This window comes from Myotis lucifugus, unplaced genomic scaffold (assembly GCF_000147115.1).
Source record: "Myotis lucifugus unplaced genomic scaffold, Myoluc2.0 scaffold_88, whole genome shotgun sequence".
NCBI lineage: Eukaryota > Metazoa > Chordata > Mammalia > Chiroptera > Vespertilionidae > Myotis > Myotis lucifugus.
This window is the reverse complement of record NW_005871136.1, coordinates 3,022,960-3,044,272: the sequence shown is the minus strand read 5'-3', so window position 1 is coordinate 3,044,272 and position 21,313 is coordinate 3,022,960. Positions and strand designations below refer to the sequence as shown.

The 21,313-nt window shown below is 40.0% G+C and overlaps 1 protein-coding gene across 1 annotated transcript in view; it reads right to left on the bottom strand.

The window, feature by feature from the left end:
• The window catches only part of PHLPP2 (PH domain and leucine rich repeat protein phosphatase 2), a 70,405-nt gene extending 52,152 nt beyond the window's left edge, over nt 1–18,253 (bottom strand). The window contains exons 1-2 of the mRNA XM_023756040.1: nt 17,967–18,253; nt 2,213–2,346 (exon numbers count right to left, since the gene is read on the bottom strand). Of these exons, the coding sequence (XP_023611808.1) occupies nt 2,213–2,346; nt 17,967–18,253 (421 nt within the window). The remainder of the gene's footprint in view (nt 1–2,212; nt 2,347–17,966) is intronic.
• Between the last annotated feature and the right edge of the window lie 3,060 nt (nt 18,254–21,313).

Below are 21,313 nucleotides of genomic sequence, written 5' to 3'. Positions count from 1 at the left end.
AAAATATATAAGGGCATATTAATTAAAAACAGTTTTGGTATTAACACAAGACAAATAGATCAACGTTAACTGGATAGAGTCCAAATATAAACCCTGCCTGCATGGGAATCCATCTATATATATAAAAGCCTAAGTGACTGATTGACCATTTGACCAGTAGATGTGACACGCACTGACAACCAAGGGGCAGATGCTCAACGCACAGACATGGAAACATGGAACAGACTGATAAATCTCAGAGGGAAGCGGGGAGGATGGGAGGATGGGAAAGTCTTAAGATCTTATAAGCATACTAGAGGCCCAGTACACAGATTCGTGCACTAGTGGGGTCCCTTGGCCTGGCTTGTGAAAATCGGCTGAAACCGGGAGTCCAACATCCCCCAAGGGGTCCCGGATTGCGAGAGAAAGCAGGCCAGGCTGAGGAACCCCACCGGTGCATGAATCCGTGCACTGGGCCTCAAATTTAATAATAATAATAATAAGGTGATATTTCAAATCAGTAGGAAAAGGGTGACCTATTCCATAAATGTTAGGACAACTGATGATCTATTCATAGAGAAAATAGGAAAGTTAAATCCCTACCTCATATTTAAAACTTTAAAAGTACTGGAAAAAATATAGAATATGTTTATGACCTATTATAGCATAGGGAAGAAATATAAATGCATAAAGGAAAAGACTGATTAAAATTTCCATACAATAAAAAACAGTAAACAAAATTAAAAGACAAGTTATAGGCTGGGCAAAAAGTTTGCCTCAGACATGGTATCCAAAGGATGCATATTCAGAATATATACAGAAGTCCTTTAGGTCAACATAAAAAAAGACAACAGAAATTTGCACAGAAGTATCAAAGGAGAAGAAATGCAAAGATCCAATGAAAATATGAAACAACATTCAACTATGCCAGTAATCAGGGAAAATAAAAATTGAAAAAAAACACTGAGACCATTTTTTATTAGATTAGTAAAAAATTTAAATGCTAATAATATTAAAAAGAGATATTGTGGGCGAAGGTGTAATATGACATACTGATGGCATATAGGTTTGTTCTGCTGTACTAACAATTAATGTGTGTTTTTTTGTTTGTTTTTGGGTTTTTTGTGTGGTGTTTTTTTTTTATCAATTAATTGTAGGCGCCACTGCACTCGGACCAGCCAACAATTAATGTTTTAACTGCAACTATCTTATGACCCAATAATTTCATGTTCCTTGAAGAAACACAGGTGCACAAAAAGGCAATTGTGCTACAAAAGAAGCAATTTTACTACAATGACGTAATAGTAAAAAACTGGAAACAATGTAAATGTCCATCACTAAGGAAATGGTTATAATACATACAATATTCAATACTATGAAACTTAAAGAAATGAATATAGAAGACAGCTAAGGAAAAATCTCTAAAACATATTGTTGCCTGAATCACTAAGACCAATACCAAATGATAATATTTATGTAAATAAAATATATTTCTAAGAATACACATTCATAGGAATGAAATTTAAAAAATTCTGAACAGGTATATACCAAATTGGTAGTAGTGATTATCTATTAAGCAGAGAATGGGCTTGGGAGGTGATTATAAGAAATTAAAACACTATCTATAATAATAAAAGTGTAATATGCTAATTAGACCAGACGACCATCTGGGACCACACTATGACACCCACTGGCGCCAGGCCAGCCAAAGCGGGTGTGATGCGACAGGTCGGGGGCCCGGCCATCGCCCCATCACCGGGCCTCTACTGAGATAATAAATATTTATTATCATTTTAAGTCACTAAGCTTTGAGGCAATTTGCTACATAGCCAATTACACTTTATCTATAGATATATGTTTACCTTTTGTAAATACATATATTGCCTTTTAACAAATAATGTGTTTTTAAAACCTCTTGCCCAAACATAATTTACTCATTCAAATTATATTAAAGCATGATTTCATCAAGATTCTGACAAAGGTAAAAAATAATTATTAAGTCAGCAAAACACTTTTGTTTAAAAGAGCAAAAATAAAAAGGAAATATATTTCTGGCTAATTCTTCTAAGTCTTCCGTTAACCACCACCCCTTGTTTATGTCGTTTAACTACATTAGTTCATTGGCTTAAAAACAGATTTTAATGAAATACTTTTTAAAAGCTGAAGACAGACAGAGGCATAAATGATCCACTGAAAAGCAGTTAGCATAGTCACAAAGCCACTGAGTTCTTACCACCATAAAAGCGAAGCATGCAGCCGAGGTCGGGATTTGCTGCCTCCTCCTGTATGCGCACAGGGTCATCATAGCCCAGCCTGGATAAGTAATCATAAACTATCTGAAGAGGTCGTTCGGTGGGTTCCAATCTCCTGCTTGCACAATTCAAAAGAAAAATATTTAGTAACTAATAAAAATGCTTCATCTCATTTTTCAAATCTTTTATTATGTTTTAGATGTTCAGTTCTATATCAAGATTTCCTTTAATATCATATAATCTAAGTAAGCGATGCTGAAAGTTTTTGGTTCCATGATCCCTCTGTGATCTTTGAGGACCCCAAAGAGCTTTTGTTTACATAGGGGTTGATATCTACTGAATTAAAAACTAAAATTAAGAATTTCCAAACTTTTGTTTATTCGTTTCCTGATTTTTTGTTTATTCATTTTTAAGCAACAATAATAAACCAATGACGTTAACATAAATAATATCCTTTGAAAAATATCTTTTCCAAAATGAATCAACTTTGGAGAAAAGAATAGCACTTTCACATTTTTGTAAATTGCTAATTAAATAGAAAACAGCTAGATTCTCAGATCTGCTTCTAAAGTCAATCTGCCATGGTAACATGCTATTTACCCTCTAGAAAACTCTTCTGTACATGCATGAGAGACTGAAAGTAAAAAAAGAAAATCAATGTCTTCTTATTATTATGAAATAGTTTTGACCGCACAGATCTCTTCAAAGAGTCTCAGGGACCCCTACAAGGTCCATTAAGAACCTCTGGTCCAAACTTAAAGGCGGCAAATTTATGAGATATAAAAGATTATACGTGGTCATATCTGATTTCACATAAGCTACACACACAATTAGAGCTGCAGACTTTGGATTGCCTACTATTTTCCAGGAACTTTGTATTTCCACTGGCTTCATAGTCACTTCTTCCAAAAAAATTAGGAATAAAATGGCCCAATATGTCCCCAGAAATCATTATACTGCATGATCCTGACTGAAAGCTAAAATAAAATCAGAATGTCGAGTAACCATTTGTGGCTCCTAGTGACACGGCATATTTTAAATCACATAGACTTAAAATACTTAAAAATATTTAAAAAACAAGATTATCAATATGTATTTTTATGGCCAGGACTACAACAGTAATAAAAACAAGACAACTCTTTTACAATTCTTTTATAAGAAAACAAATAGTTAGAAATACAGTGGCTAAGAGTATAGGCTCCAAAAGTCAGTTCTGCCACTTAACTACATGCCCTTGGACAAGCTGTTTAACCTCATTGTCTTAAATTCTTCATCAGTCTAATGGAAATAACAACAGTACCTAACTCATGCAGTTGTTTTTAAATTTATTTACTTACAACAAGATATTACATAGTATGTAAAGTACAGTACTTAGAAAAATATCTTGTATGTAGTAGTGTTCAATAGCATATCAACAATTAATATTTAAAAAATCTTAGGACTAGAACCAAATTTTACTTAGAATAAAAACAGAATATTCCCCACCTGAAAGAAACAAAGAACAGGTATAGGAAAGTCTATGTATACTCAAACGGTTTTGAAGAACCTTAGTCTTTATGTCTTAAAAGGATTCTGTTTAGAAAACTTAAGAATTGTATTAATTAGAAGCAACACAATACACCTCCCCAATCATGGCAAAAATATATGAAGGACAACTGTTTTGTGGTTAAAGAACTAGGAAATACTGTTGCCAGTAAGATTTAAGTAACGACATGAATGCTACAAAGCTGAAGGTAAAGAAATGCATCAAAATGATAACTGAGGAAGGAGCCCAGCCACAGTGGCTCAGTGGTTGAGCATTGACCTATGAACCAGGAGGTCACTGTTCCATTCCCTGTCAGGGCACATGCCCAGGTTGTGGGCTCAATTTCTAGCAGGGAGTGTGCAGGAGGCAGCCAAACAATGATTCTCTCTCATCATTGATGTTTCTATCTCTCTCCCTCTCTTCCTCTCTGAAATCAATAAAAATATACTTTTTAGAAAATGATAATTGAGGAGTGGAAATCATACTGATGAGCACAAAAAAATAAACTAAACTAAGCTAAAATAAATAAGATAAAATAAAACAATCACCTGGCCCCTCTGACTGCTCAGTTCAGACTTTTATTTTCTATAAACTCGGAACTACTACATGGAGAATGACCAAAGAACTAAAAGCCTACGAAGACCAATAAATGTTGAATTTAATCCAAACAAAAAATAATCTTTTCAGGATAAACACATCAGTTACAATTAATCTTTAGTCAGATAAAATAAAAATTCACCAAGGGCTATGACAGTAGTAGGCATTTTCGCCACACAGTGGTAGAATTCTTCTAAGAAAGATGCATTTTAAGACGGACTTCTAATAAACTGTCTCCTGGAAAAGTCAATTAGCCATGTAATATGAAAACTGACTGAAGGATTAACTTGAAGACAAAGAGTCCAAGGGCGTAAAGAGCTATCTATATCTTCCATGTCAAAAGGAATTAGACTTACTCTGGATTGCTCCAAAGAATGGGACTAGGAAGAATGAGAAGTTGCTGCACAGGTAAACGGGTTAAAAATGAGGAAGAATATTGGAGCTGTCCATAATGAAACAGACTGCCTCTCAAAATAGCTCACAGAGCTAGGAAGCCATCTGTCACCAATATTTTAAAAGACTCCTTAAGAACCACATTGGGCCAGCTCATCTTTAGGGTCTTTTAGAACTCAAGCGTCTATTCCATTTCCAAGATATCTTCCTAATATAACCCTGCTATTATTTTTGGATACAGAGTTTAATGTATTTAAATATCAAAATTCCATATAATGATCACATATTCAGGACCAAGAAATAATACTTTCAGGTTAAATCTCACTAGCTCAATTTTTCAACTTCTCTCTAGAAAAACCAAGGGAAATGTAAACATCCTAATTCTAATATTCAAATGACCAAATTTCCTTTCCTAAAAAGGCTCTGTAGATTGATGTATTATAGAACTATACACCTGAAACCTATAGTTTTATTAACCAATGTCACCCAATAAATTCAATAAAAAATAAAATTTAAAAAAAGGCTCTGTTGATTTTGAAACCTCTCTATATTATAATTTCCACCTAAAGAAAGTATTTTCTCCGGTGGGAGAAAAAAAAATCAAGAGGATCTCCACATCTGCTCTTACTAATTTAGCATAAATGAGTAAACAAGAAATATTTCAAGAACTGCAAAAACAAGTAAAATGAGGGACTAATTCCATTTACTTATTAAACTCATCTGCTTAAAAGAGTAGAGAGTAAGGGGGAGGGAAATGCTGTAATATGCTTACAGATCAATTTTGTGTTTCAAAGTTCCAAAAGTTTAACAGGCTGGTAATCAGCTATTGTTAAAACTCTCACATATCAAAGGAAAATTATACATGGTACTGTTAAACAGGTGTAGGAGAGAGTAATGTTGGCAATGAAAGGATCACAACACTCAGCATTTGAAATATTCTAACTTGCTTTAAAGCAAGACAGTAAGACTACTGAAATAGTTTTAGTTTGCTTCTAAGGTTTCTAGGAGCTACCATGTCCTTGTGAATCTGAATATATATGCATATGGTTATTTCTCAACCAATACAGTAATGCTATCAACACTGGTTTATAGTTCTTAGCTAATAGTAGCCAACAGTTATTTTAAATAGTATCCACAATTAAGAGAGGAATAAATTTCATTCCAACTAACATTTCACAAGAATTTTTAGTTAAGGCCCTAGCCCAGTGGTCGGCAAACTGTGGCCCCTTGAGTGTGGCTCTTCCACAAAATACCACGTGTGGACGCGCACGTACAGTGCAATTGAAACTTCGTGGCCACACTCAAGGGGCCAAGAGCTGCATGTGGCTCACGAGCCGCAGTTTGCTGACCACTGCCCTAGCCGGTTTGGCTCAGTGATTGGAATGTTGGCCTGAGGTCTGAAGGGTCTCGGGTTTCATTCTGGTTAAGGGCACATACCTCGGTTGCAGGCTTGATCCCTGACCCCAACCAGGCCGAGTGTGGGAGGCAACCAATCAATGTGTCTCTCTAGCACAGTGATGGCGAACCTTTTGAGCTGGCGTGTCAGCATTTTGAAAAACCCTAACTTAACTCTGGTGCCGTGTCACATATAGAAATTTTTTGATATTTGCAACCATAGTAAAACAAAGACTTATATTTTTGATATTTATTTTATATTTTTTTTTAAATATTTTATTGATTTTTTACAGAGAGGAAGGGAGAGAGATAGAGAGTTAGAAACATCGATGAGAGAGAAACATCAATCAGCCGCCTCCCGCACATCTCCCACTGGGGATGTGCCCACAACCCAGGTACATGCCCTTGTCCAGAATCGAACCCGGGACCCTTCAGTCTGCAGTCCGACGCTCTATCTACTGAGCCAAACCGGTTTCAGCTATTTTATATATTTAAATGCCATTTAACAAAGAAAAATCAACCAAAAAAATGAGTTCACGTGTCACCTATGACACGCATGTCATAGGTTCGCCATCACTGCTCTAGCATAAGTGTTTCTCTCTCTCTCCTACCCTTCCCCTCTCTCTAAGAAATCAATGGGAAAAATAACCTCAGGTTAGGGTTAACAAGAACAAAAAATTGTTATTAATAATAGTGAGAGGTGCCCTAACCGGTGTGGCTCAGCGGAGAGAGTGTCGGCCTGCGGACTCAAGGGTCCCAGGTTCGGTTCTGGTCAAGGGCATGTACCTTGGTTGCAGGCACATCCCCAGTGGGGAGTGTGCAGGAGGCAGCTGATCAATGTTTCTCTCTCATCGATGTTTCTAACTCTCTATCCCTCTCCCTTCCTCTCTGTAAAGATCAATAAAAATATATTTAAAAAAAATAATAGTGAAAGGCAAAAGTTCATATTATTGAAATCCAAGAAAGGGAATAATACATTATATCAATGACCCTAACAAAACAGTGCAGTGCTCTCGACATCAAATTCAGACTAAAACTCAATCCCTGGCCACCTATAAAGGTAAAATCTGCAAATGTTAAGATCAGCAATATAGATTAATAAGACAAACAGCAACAATAAGGATACTTCAATGTCTACTCCATGACTGACAATAGGCTAGAAGTGTTTTACATTTTACAAGGCTATGCCTATTTTGCAAAAAAGAAAAATGGAGCTCAGAGAGTCACATAATTACTACATAATGGTATCAAGGTTTCCACCTATGCTGGTTTCATTACAAAACCTACCTTCTTTTAGGCAAACCACATTATTTTACATAGTTAAAATAATTTACACAGAAGAGAATGCAAAGCACTTCATATGTTAACTTATACCAAGGAACCTAAAAACTTGTTTTAAATTACTGTGTTCCATTAAGTCTAATACACTATCATTTGAAAAATACGCTGTTTTTGTCCTGGCTTGTATAGTTCAGTGGGTTAGAGGATCGTCCCATATACCAAAAGGTTTTGGGTTTGATTTCCAGTCAGGGCACATACTTAGGTCACAGGTTCAATCCCCGGTTGGGGCATATAGGAAAGGCAACCAATTGATGTTCTCTCTTACATTGATGCTTTTATCTTTTTTTCTCTCTCCCTAAAATCAGTAAGTATATCCTCGGGTGAGGATTATATGTATGCTATTTTTTATTTTTTTTTATTTTTTTTTTTTTTGTGTGTCGAGGGCTGACTTTCAATAGATCGCAGCGAGGGAGCTGCTCTGCTACGTACGAAACCCCGATGTATGCTATTTTTTATGCATCATTGTTGTACAATAAAGAATCTTAGTAGTGCTTGTCCCTGGTACCTGGGAGGGAGATTCTAAATCCTTGGAATTTCCTGAGTAATGGGAGTGTTTTATTCATGAGCCCCTTGCATCACCCCTGAGTTTACACTAAGAGATATGATGACTCAGGACAGGGGCTGGTCACCAGAAAGAGGATTTGGTTGGAACTAGGAGCCAGCCTGTCTTGGGGGAGGAGTGAGGGCTGGAAGTTGAGTTCCAAGCACATGATCATTCAAGTCTACCCAATAAAAACTGCATCAAAGTTCCATGGAGCTTCCTGGTGAGTGAACGCATTAATGTCCTGGGGATGGTGACATGGGAGTTGGGAAGTAAGTTCTACCTTCAGGACCCTTATGTGTCTCTTCATTTGGCTGGATGGGTCCTGATTTGTATCCTTTCTACTAAAACTGTAATTGTAAGTGTATGCTGTCTTGCGTTCTGAGTCATTCTAGTGAATTACTGAACCTGAAGGGACCAAGGCAACCTCCTAACTTGTATCCAGTAGGTCAGAAATGTGGCCAGCATGTGGAGTAAGGGCAATCTTTTTGGGGACTATCCCTTTAACTTGTGAATTCTTTGAAAACTCTGGTGGTTAGTGTCAGAATTGTATTGTAGTAAACTAGATGGTACTGCAATAACCATTAATAAAATAAAAACGCTGCCAATTAAATTATGACCCACCAACAACTCTAAAACATAAGCTGATTTCATAAGTATTAAAATATAAAAACAAAAGGAATTTAAATAAAAACAAATTAATGTATAACACATTCTTTTGTTGTTGTTGTTAATCCTCACCCCAGGATATGTTTTCCATGGACATTTTAGAGAGTGGAAGGGGGCAACGGGATAAGAAAGAGAGAGAGGGTGGGGGGGTGGGGAGAGAAACATCAATGTCAGGGAGACACATCCATTTGTTGCTTCCAACACATACCCTGACCAGGGCCAGGGATCGAACCTGCAACTGAGGTATGTGCTCTTGACTGGGAATCCGATACCCCGGCTGATGCTCTAACCACTGACCAATGCTGGTTAGAACTATAAGACACTCCTTGAAAGTTTTAAAACAGTATAGAAATTGAAGCACAAAACAAAAATAATCCTTTTCCTTCTTCAGTGATAATTCATTCAGAACATACTCTTTTTTTTTTTTTAATCCTCACCAGAGAATATTTTCCCATTGATTTTTAGAGAGTGGAAGGGAGAGGAAAAGATAGAGAGAAATATCAATGTGAGAGAAACACATCCATTGGTTGCCTCCTGCACGCACCCCGACCAGGGCCCGGGCCGGGAGGAGCCTGCAACCGAGGTACATGCCCTTGATCTGAATCGAATCCAGGACCCTTGGTCCGCAGTCCGATGCTCTCTCTGCTGAGCCAAACCAGCTAGGGCAGTATATATTCTTGATATAGTAGGCAGTTAGACATAAGCAGATTAAGAAGGATAGGTCAGATACTGAAGGTCACCAGGAAGGAAAGCCCCAAATGCCTAGTAACTGGGAAAACAAGTATTGCTGATGGGACCTCTCCCCCAGGTGACCTTTCCTCCCTAGCAAATTGCTAGTCATGCAGTTTAAACCTCTGACCTTTCATATCACTGGTCATGCATTTGGGACTCTCCCTTAACCTTTCCTCCCCAGCACGTTGCTCATCATTTGGTAGACTCCCTGAGAGGAGGAACAAGTGGCCGGAGAATAGTCTCTTATGATTCCCATACAAGCCCTTACACCACCACTCCGTTAAGCCCTCAGGACAATGAGGCTCTGACCTGCAACAAACAATCCCAGAAACAAAGCCTTGGGACTGTTTGTGGTAGGCAGCTAGACAGACGTGAGCAGAGTAAGGAAGATGGGCCAAGTACAGAAAGCCCTGGGTGCCTAGCAACTGGGAAAACAAGCCCTAGCCGGTTTGGCTCAGTGGACAGAGTGTCAGCCTGCAGACTGAAGGGTCAGGGCACATGCCTGGGTTGCAGGCTCGATCCCCAGTGTGGGCGTGCAGGAGGCAGCCGATCAATGATTCTCTCATCATTGATGTTTCTCTCTCTCTCTCTCCCTTCCTCTCTGAAATCAATAAAAATAAAAATTAAAAATAAAAAACTGGGAAACCAAGAACTGGCCCCCCAGGGTGACCTTTCCTTCCCTAGCATCTCCCTGGTCATGCAGTTAGGACCCTCCCCTGACCTTTTCTCCCCTGGCATGTTGCTAGTCATGCTGGTTAGCCCCCTTAGAGGGGGCTGGAGAATAGCCCTTAAGCATTAAGCCCCCAGGACTTACTAGGTTCTGACCCACATCAAATACATGTAAAGCCTCAGTTGTGTTTTAGCTCCAGACCCAGAAAAGCACCAAAATCAAACAAGCAATGCCATGACTGACATCATGACCAATATATATATACCAGAGGCCCGTTGCACGAAGAGATTCGTGCAATAGGCCTTCCCTTCCCCTGGCTTCCGGCACCGGTTTTCTTCCGGCACCCGGGACCCAGGTCTTCGCTCCGGACGGAGCCTTCAGTCTTCACTCCGCCACTTCGCCCCTACGTATGCAAATTAACCACCATCTTTGTTGGGTTAATTTGCATACTCTCCTGATTGGCTGGTGAGCATAGCGCGGAGGGATGGTTAATTTACATGTTTGTCTATTATTAGGTAAGACTAGAGGCCCAGTGCACGAAATTCATGCACTGGAGGGTGGGGGTGGGGTGGGGCGGTCCCTCAGCCTGGCCTGCGCCCTCTTGTAGTCTGGGAGCCCTTGGAGAATGTCCTACTGCCATGGAGGCGGGAGAGGCTCCCTCCACCTCCGCTTCACTCGCCAGCTGTGAGCCCGGCTTCTGGCTGAGTGGCGCTCCCCCTGTGGGAGTGCACTGACCACCAGGGGACAGCTCCTGCATTGAGCGTCTGCCCCCTGGTGGTCAGTGTGCGTCATAGCAACTGGTTGTTCTGCTGTCAAGCCAAAACCGGTTCTCAGACATCCCTTGAGGGGTCCTGGATTGTGAGAGGGCACAGGGCAGGCTGAGGGACCCCACCAGTGCACGATCGGGGCCAGGGAGGGATGGGAGGTTGGCCAGCCGGGGAGGGACTGCAGGAGGGCTCCTGGTGGTCAGTGCACGTCATAGCGACTGGTTGACTATCTGCCCCCTGGTGGTCAGTGCACGTCATAGTGAGGGGTTGAGCAGCCTTAGTATATCATTAGCATATTATGCTTTGATTGGCTGAACGACTGACCAGACGACCGGACACTTAGCATATTAGGCTTTTATTATATAGGATACCAGGAGCCCGATACATGAAATTCGTGCATGGGTGCGGTCCCTAGGTCTTGCCGGCAATTGAAGCACAAGCTTCTGGTGTGGAAGGGCAGGTCCCAGCTGACCTCTGGGCCCTAAGCAGCACCTGGGCCCCTGTGCACCCCCCTCTGCCTGAGTCAAGGCACCCGAGTCCACACGTGGGGATGTGGTAAGCATGGTCGGACGCCAAGGGCCGGGGCACAGCATGGACCTCTGGGCTGCCCAGCAGCGCCGCATGAAAGCCAGGCAGGCAGCGTGTTCTCTCCTGGCCGGCCGGGCTCGCAAACTGGCTCCCGAGCAAACCGATGGGGAGCCCAATCAGCTCCCCAGTAAGAGACCACGCGGTGCAGGGTGGGCTCCTCGTAGGCGCCCACTACCTGAGCACGGGGCTTCCCCAGCACACGAGCCCTGATGTCCCGGGGGAGGGTAGCAGGGGGAGTGAGAGCAAGCTCGGGGAACATCCTGCATTCTCACCACACCTCCATCCCCATCACCCCTGCCCCTGGGTAGCCGGTGAGAGGTCGCAGCCTCCCGCCCAGGCGCCACATCACTGACATCTGCCATGTTCTGTGCCGCCCCCTGGTGGTCAGCACATGTCATAGCGAGCGATCAAAATCCTGGTCTCCCAGTCGAACTCCCGACGACCAACCGCCCGAGGGGACAATTTACATATTAGGCTTTTATTGTACAGGATAGTATACAAAATTTTCGTGACTTGTAAGAGGTCACCCAGCAAGTCACTGACATAAAAGGAAATAGAACTCAGGATCCCAAATTCCTAGGGCATTGTTTTCTGATACACATATTATTGTTTCTTAGCTTATCTTAAAAGGTAGTCTATCAAATACAGAAATCTTCGTCATTTTGATGACTAAGAATTAAAGCAAATATATCATCATGAGCCAAAGGGCATTCCATTTTATCACATATGCTCTTGTTACAACTTCCTAGACAGAAGGCAATGATTACACTAAGCTCCACTAGTGAGTCATTTATCACTGAGGCAGTTCAATAAAAAAGACTGACCAACTATTACCATGTAAAAAGCAATGGACTGCGAGACAAGACACTGTGTTCCAACACAGCACCAGCACCAGGAAGCTGCAGGAATGTGCTTACAGCCTGCCTCTCCGGGACTCTGTTTCACATCATAAAACGAAGGGACATGGTCTCAGTGATTACCCCTTGGGAAAATCACTGGCCTTCTGGGCAAGGCAAGTCTTTGTTGTGTAAGACAGTCCCACACATTGAGGACATGAAGGCTCTTTGGCCCTTGTCCCCCAAATGCTGGTAACTCTCCCCAGTAGTTGTGACAACCAAAAAACCCTACCCCCATACATATTTCAAAATGTCAGAAAGGGTGGAGAGTGGAAGGGCTATTAGGTTAGGATAGACTTCCTTTCCCTAGAAAATGATGTCTCGCGGGCTCTCCAAGTGCTAAAATTCTACAAATTAGTAATCCTTCAATTTTACTCAGGTGACAAGTCCATGACTGAAAAAGAGTACCAAAAGAAGGAAGTCATGGTTGATTTGGAAAACACATGATGCAACTTTAGTCCCAGTAATCTCATTTCTAGGACCAAGCCCAGGAAAATCAACAATGTAAACATTTATGGGCAAAGGTTTAGTTATCACAACACTAGTTCTAAGAGCCGAATAATTTGAAACAACCCAAATAGGTAACATTTATTGAGCACTTATTTGATGCCAGATATCATTCTAAGTACTTTACTTCCTTGCTCCTCTAAGTGTAGCACATCACTAAAGAGCCTAATACAAAATTTCTGGCCCCACCCCAGACCTACTGAATCAGAATCTGTATTTTAGCAAGCTCCCCAGGTGACACTGGAGTTTAAGAAACACTACTTGATAACTATTAATTTATTTAATCTTCATAACATGTATAATTTATCCTTAAGACAACTCTATAATGTAAATAATATAATTCTTCCTTTTACAGATTAGTAAACTAAGGCAGAGCATTATGTAACTTGTATAGTAAATGTCAGAGCCAGGATCTAAACCCACGCACTCTCATTCCAAAATCCAAGCTCAACCATTATTGCATATTATTTCTCAATTTTAAAACAGTATCTCCATAAAATGGAATATTCTGTAGCAATTAAAACTGCTTGGCCAGAAACTGCATTTGGTTAGAGCACTGTTCCAAAATGCCAAGGTTGTGGGTTCTATCCCCAGTCAAGGCACATACAAGAATCAACCAATGAAAGCATAAATAAGTAGAACAAAAAAATCAATGTTTCTCTCTGTCTCTCCCTCCCTCCTCTCTAAAATCAATAAATAAATTTTAAAATTTTAAAAACAACAAAAAACTGGTATCTAAGGAATTTTTAATGACACAAAATTAATTGAAGCAGTAAATAAAATTGAATATATGGTATGGCCCTAAATATGTAATTTTTTTTAAAAAAATTTAATTGATTTCAAAGAGGAAGGGGAAGAAAGAAACATCAATGATGAGAGAGAATCATTGATTGGCTGCCTCCTGCACACTCCCCACAACCTGGAATCTAACCGTGACCTCCTGGGTTTATAGGTTGATGCCAACCACTGAACTACACCAGCCAGGCTCAAATACAGTATGTAATTTTTAAGTTATACACACCCTCACTTTCAAAAAAATCTGGGGAAAAAAATGTTACCATGGGTAGGCAATATATGGGATCTGGTGTCAGAATGCCAGAGTTCAAATTCCAGCTCTACCACTTATATATAGCCCAGTGATCTTAGGTGACCTTTCTAAACCTCATTCTAAACCTCATTTCCGGTTAGGGCAAAATGTGAATTATATTTACCTCACGAGATTGTTGTGAGGATTAAATGACATTATCTACAATCATTAACCATTAAAAATTATTTCTCTTTACACTTTTTCATTTTTTCTAAAATTTCTACAATGAATACCTATTATACTTCAGTAAGCAGCAAAAAGTGGTCCATTATGAAGAAAGTACCTTTTCCTCTAATTAGATAATGTATGACTGAACTCAAGCAATTAACCGTTGAATAAGGCAGTTAAAAATGATCTTTAAATAAGTATGATTAAATAGTGCAACTGAGTAAGGGACACCATGCCAGTTTCTCCCCGGGAGGGCCTCTACTCAGAACAAAGTCCACCATCAATCTTGAATGATTTAGGCCATTCCAACTGCCTGCAGTACCTCCCTGACCTTGAACAGGTTGCCAGACCTCTCACAAAGCCTCAATTTTCCTCATTTGAAAGGAATGATATATTACCTCCCTTGGAGTTGTGAGGATTTAATGAAAAAATGTGTAAAGTAAACACACTGATAGCAAAAGAAAGCACTTAATGTCAGCTAAAATCTATCATCATCATCATCATCATCATCATCATCATCATTCTTTGGCTGAATGAAACATCTTGAGCTCCTACTTCAGCAATGAAAATACATTCATTTTTTTTCAAACCACAGTTCAATAGTGTTTTCATTATTTTCCAATCAATTATATCTTCAATAATTATAAAATTATCAAGCCACAAGGCTAAAAAGAGGCAAACTCTCCACTGTAAGTAGTTTAGATTCACAAAAGTAAATTACATCACATTTGGATTCTTCTTTTTCCTACTTTTTTCTTTTCTTTATTGATTAAGGTATTACATATGTGTCCTTATCCCGCATTGTCCCCCCATCCCCACCCCGGCTCATGCCCTCACCCTCCTGGTGTCTGTATCCATTGGTTAGGCTTATATGCATGCATACAAGTCCTTTGGTTGATCTCTCCCCCTTACCCTCACCCTCTCCTGCCTTCCCTCTGAGGTTTATAATGAACAACATAAACTGATGAACAAAAACAGATCCAGAGACAGAGAAGCATCCATCAGACCATCACATTTGAATTCTTAATTAACTAGTAAGCCAATTCAAGTGGGGTTTCCTCTACATTGTTAATATCTTTGTATGCATACACACTAGTATACAAATGAGTAAGTCTTATGTTTAAATATATCAACTCCATCAACCACTACCAGCAATATGTAGGTCAAGGCTTTCCACCTGATAAAATTAGATCAGAATCAGTATTAAGATTTAGAAGAGCCTAAGGATCACCCTGTCTGATCCTTTCATTTTACAAATGGATTTAGGAAATGTAGTTAACTGGTGAACAAGGAAAACATTCAAATGCTAATCTTTTTCAGGAATTAGTCCAAATCCTAAAAGGAACACATACTAAACCTCAGTTTAGATTTTTAAAAATGACATCAATTTTTAGCTCAGTTAAAGGTGTTACTATCATTACCACATTTAAGGTATAAGTGGAAGCTTCCTTTCTCACTTTCAAGCTGAATCCACAGTTTTTAATTATTTTAAGGTATTTATTTATTACAGAGAAGGGGGAGGAGAAAATCATGGGTCAGGCTGATAGGCCAGTAAGCTAGGACAAGTGGAACAGGGAAACTGAGACGGATAGCTGAACAAACTGGCAGAGCAATTTACAGCAGATACAAATGGTCACCTCCCTAGAAATAACCTCTAGGACTCAGTTGTATGTCAGCTCCAGACCCAGAAAAGCAGCAAAACCAGATGGATGACACTAGGACCAGCTGCAATGATAATGATCCCCTGCCCTGACACTGACCAATCAGTGGAGATCCCACCCTGAAGGAGCACTCCTAGAAAACTGATGCATGCTCTGCTGAAACCCTCCCCTCCTGACACCTCCCCTAAGACTCCCACCTGCAGAAGAGGTAAAGACAGAGGACCCAGTGCGCTCTCTCCCTCTGGGGAGCAGCACCTGACATCCCCTTTCCCTTCTCCTTCCCCCACAGGCATGTACCTCCTAAACTCCAAAGGACCCAGCAAGCCTTGCAATCAGGGGAGCGATGGGCAGTGGCAACTCCTTGCAGGCTAGTCCCCTGAACCTGTCCCCAAGGCCCCCTTTTCTCTGACTTCCCAGAGACCTAAGGCAGCACAGCCTAGGCGCTCCTGTTGCTTCTGCTGTGCTAAGCCCTTTACTATCCCCAGCTCTAGTAAATATTCCCTCACAGTTACCTGGAATTGTATTGTGAAATTTTTCCTGCATGAAGTCAAGAAGCCACACACTACCCACTGACCCTAGGCAGACCCACCAAGGGCCAGTTCCTCTTTCCGGTAACAAGATACAAAGAGCCATTTGACATCTAATTCAAAGAATAGTAATTTGTTAAATAAATAAATAAATAAATAAATAAATAAATAAAATCAAAGATTGCATATGCACAGTATAAGACTATTATGAGAGAAAAAAAGACTATTATGAGAATACTTTTCTTCTTCATATAAAGATTTTTAAAGAAAACATAAATGGCCAGGCCGGTGTAGCTCAGTGGTTGAGCATCAATCTATGAACCAGGAGGTTATGGTTCAATTGCTGGTCAGGGCACATGCCCAGGTTGTAGGCTAGATCCCCAGTGTAGGTCGGGCAGCAGGCAGCCAACCAATGATTCTCTCTCATTATTGATGTTTCTATCGCTCTCTCCCTCTCCCTTCCTCTCTGAAATCAATAAAAATGTATTTTTTAAAAAAAACAACATAAATGGCCTAAAAACCTATGAAAATATGTTCAACTTCACTCATTAAAATAAAAATTAAAGCAACAGAATAACAAAATTCCCAAAAAATTTGCAAGAATTTAAGTCATTAGGGTTGAAAAAAGATTTTTCCTTGGAATGTTGACTTTATGATTCTCTAATTTAAAAACTGCTGACAATCATTTCTATTCACAGCAAGGATGTGTTCATACATGACTATGTGTCTACATTTATATAAAAATAAGAGGGAGATAGATATATTTTTACGTTATTCATCAACGTATAACTTCTATAAGGAGGAATTTGACTATCCATATCAAAATTATAAGTGCACATATCCTTTGATCAGCAATTCAACTTCCAGGAATTTATCCTACAGCTGACTCCCACATAGGAGAAATATTATAGGTACAAGGATATTCACTGCAGCTCTGATTATAGAAGTAAAAAAAATAGTAACAATCTGAATGCCCATTAATAGGAGATTGGCTATAAGTATGGTAAACTCATAAAATGGTAGACTCATAAAATTATGGTAGACCATGCAGCCATTAAATAAATGAAAACTATAAATACTAATATGGAAAGATCTCTAAATAATATTAAATCAACATGTTATGTAAAGCACCATTAGTTTTAAAATGTATATGTAAACAGCAACATACTCATGCATGAGCATATATACTATTCACTCTATTTCCTTTTATGTATTTCAATTTCATTCTATTTACATGTATTTTTTTTCATTTTTATTTATTGATTTGAGAGAGAAACCGATTTTGTTTCACTTACTTATGCATCCATTGGTTGTTTCTTGTTGTATGTGCCCTGATCAGGGATCAAATCCGCAACCTTGGCTTGTTGGGATGACACTCTAACCAACTGAGATACTGGGCCAGGGCTAAAAAAACTCTTAAAATATTTATTTTAAATTTAGATGTCTGACTTATTGTTTAATCCAAATGAGGTAACTTCAAATTTTCCTTCACTGACAGTTTTTAAATTTAAGAATGATAACATCAGCATTCCAAGGAAAAACCTCTTTCAAGCCTAGTGACAGCATAATCAACATCAGTTCCAGCACAATTAAAGCCCTAAAGCGCACTTCCAAGCAGAAACGTGGACTGCTTACACTGCAATAGAATCAGTGGTAAGACTCAAACCTTACCTGACCAGGTCTCCATGCAACTGTAAATAAAGACTTTCCCTTCCCTCTCCAGCACATATTTCTGATGCTGGAGTCTCTACTGTGCAAAGGACAAGATGTAAGTCGGAGGATGAGGAGGAGGCGGAGGAGGAGGAGGCAGAGGAGGTGGCGGTTGTAGTGGCAGTGGTCGTGTCTGCTCCATAAAGGTAAACACAGCCTCTCTTCACATCTTCTCTCAGCCAGTCTCTTTCTCGAGAACCAAACCTACTTCTCCTATTCAAACAATTTCTGCTCCCATTGCGTTTCATATTTCTCTAAAAATAAGAAAAAAAATCATGAGAAAAAACATCAGCTAAAATGAGTTAGACATGTTCAGTTCTCACCCACTTTCCACTCTATAGTCACCAATACTCTACTCCAGTGGTCAGCAAACTCATTAGTCAACAGAGCCAAATATCAACAGTACGACGACTGAAATTTCTTTTGAGAGCCAAATTTTTTAAACTTAAACTATATAGGTAGGTACACTGTTATTAACTTAATTAGGCTACTCCTAAGCTGGCCTTTGCTAAAAACATCCTCAATCTGATTGAGGTACGTTCACTGAGGTCGACCCCTTCCAACTCTCCCATCCACACTCGTCTTGTATACTTGTTTCAGATAGATGAGTGTGGATGGGAGAGTTGGAAGGGGTCGACCTCAGCAAATGTACCTCAAAACAATGTACCTCCCCCGCTCTGTGTATCCCACAGCCCGCCTGCGCCGAGTCTCCCGTTGCCCAACCAACCGACACCTCCCACTTCTTCTAACGCCACTTCTTCAAAATAGACTCGCCCAGGCCGAAAACCCACTTCTGTGCATGGGCCATGAAGTTTCAATCGCACGGTATGTGCGCACCCGCACGTGGTATTTTGTGGAAGAGCCACACTCAAGGGGCCAAAGAGCCGCATGTGGCTCGCAAGCCGCGGTTTGCCGACCACTGCTCTACTCAATCAAGTATTATCTCCTCTCACCTCACACAACCTTCAGCATCTGCCATGCTCATTCTTAACCTGGCAAACTTAGTTTTCTTTTTTTAATATTTATTTAAAGCTATTGTCATTTTATTTTTTTTATTTGATTTTTATACAGAGGAAGGGAGAAAGGAAGGGAGGGGGAAACACCGGTTGCCTCCTGCACTCGCCCGGACCAGAAATTGAACCCACAACCTGGGTATGTGTCCTGACTGGGAATTGAACCTGCCACCATTTGGTGTATGGGATGACATTCCAACCAAGGAACCACACTGGCCAGGGCCAAGCTTAGCTTTCTTTATTGTTATAGCTGTTCATGTCTGTCCATCAACTTTTCTAACCCTTCTTTTTCTTATGTTTCCAGAAAAATGTCAAGAATAATAAAACATCTGAGTACCTACTACCCAACTTTCACAAATTTTTAATATTTTGTCTTATTTAGTTCCAGGCATTATACTAAAGAATCTATAATAATAAAAATGTAATATACTAATTAGACCGGACGTCCTTCCGGACGAAGCCAGGGCTGCAGCCCCAGGATCAAGGCAGCCATGGCTGTAAGGGTGGGATGGAGGCAGCCGCCGCAGCTGGGAAGGCCTACTCTAGCACGAATTTTGTGCATCGGGCCTCTAGCATATATTCTATATAATAAAAGTCTAATACTAGTATGCAAATTGACCAAAGGGCGGAACGACCAGTTGCTATGATGCACACTGACCACCAGGAGGCCGACACTCAATGCAGGAGCTGCCCCCTGGTGGTCAGTGCAGTCCCACAGGGGGACAACCACTCAGCCAGAAGCCAGACTCACAGCTGGCGAGCACAGCGGCAGTGACAGGAACCTCTCCCGCCTCCACGGCAGTGGCAGTGCTAAGGAGCAGTGAGCCAAGGGGTAAGGAGCAGCAAGCAGATGGGCAGTAAGAAGCGACGCAGGCCAGGCTGAGGGCTCCCCCCCAGTGCACGAATTTTGTGCACCGGGCCTCTAGAGAGAGAGTGTGTGTGTGTGTGTGTGTGTGTATACTAAAAACCTATGGACAAGATGTGTGTGTATACTAAAAACCTATGGACACACTATATATATTCTTATGTATACAGCTGAAGCCACCTGGTACCCTATTCCAGTGATGGCGAACCTTTTGAGCTCGGCATGACAGCATTTTGAAAAACCCTAACTTAACTCTGGTGCCGTGTCACATATAGAAATTTTTTGATATTTGCAACCATATTAAAACAAAGACTTACATTTTTTATATTTATTTTATATATTTAAATGCCATTTAACAAAGAAAAATCAACCAAAAAAATGAGTTTGCGTGTTACCTCTGACACGCGTGTCATAGGTTTGCCATCACTGCCCTATCCCAATCCCATGCTCCTCTCTCTCTCCCAGAAACATTCTACTCTGTATTTGGTATTTATCATTGCGTTCCTTTTCACAGATGTTTGCCATATATGTATATCCTATAAATTATATATAGTTCATTTTACATAATTTAAAACTTTAAATCCTAGCTTACTTATGTTTTGCCCTGAAATATTTTTATTAGGTTCAATGTTGGTTTACATATATCCATGCTAATACACCCAGCTCATTCATTTGAGTAATATACCATTTTTTTAATACACTGCAATTTATCCATTCTCTTGCTGATGGCATTTAGTTTGTTTCTAATTTTTCACTGTTGGAAACAAATGCTGTAATAAACATTTTTGCAAACTGCAAGTTTCTCTAGGATCCTAACCCTCTGTCTTATATCCCAAATAATCAAGTACAGAATCAACAAAATACTTCACAAGTATTCTTTCCTTTCTCATGTTACAAAAAAACTACTGTTGCGTTAATTCAGGCATGTGAAATTCATACACATTGTGGAGCTACTGTTATCTCAAGGCAAAAACAATTGCTACAGCAATATAATAGGATTCTAAAGATCAACATTTACCTGCTCTATTTTTATGATGGCCCTTTCTATTCCCTTTAAAAGAAATTTCCACTAACTACACTGACATACCTCTCCAGTGTCATGCCTTTCACTCTGCTTCAGGAATATCCAACAACCTGTAACCCCCCAAACACACCAACTAATCCACAATTCTATGACTTGTGTGAAATGTTTGCTTCATCTTGTCCACCTGACTAGCCAGTCATTAAAATTCTATGCAAATGTCACCCTCTCTACATTCTTTTGAAACCTTCCATGTCTCCCATCTCCATTCTTCTTCTCCCAGGTAGAATTTCCTAGTAGAAGGAAATACTGACTACTCTCTACTCAGCAGAACTTCACCTGGAACATACTTCCATTTCTATGCAGATTACAATGGCTTTTAGTATTTATTTGATATTTCTTCTTTTCT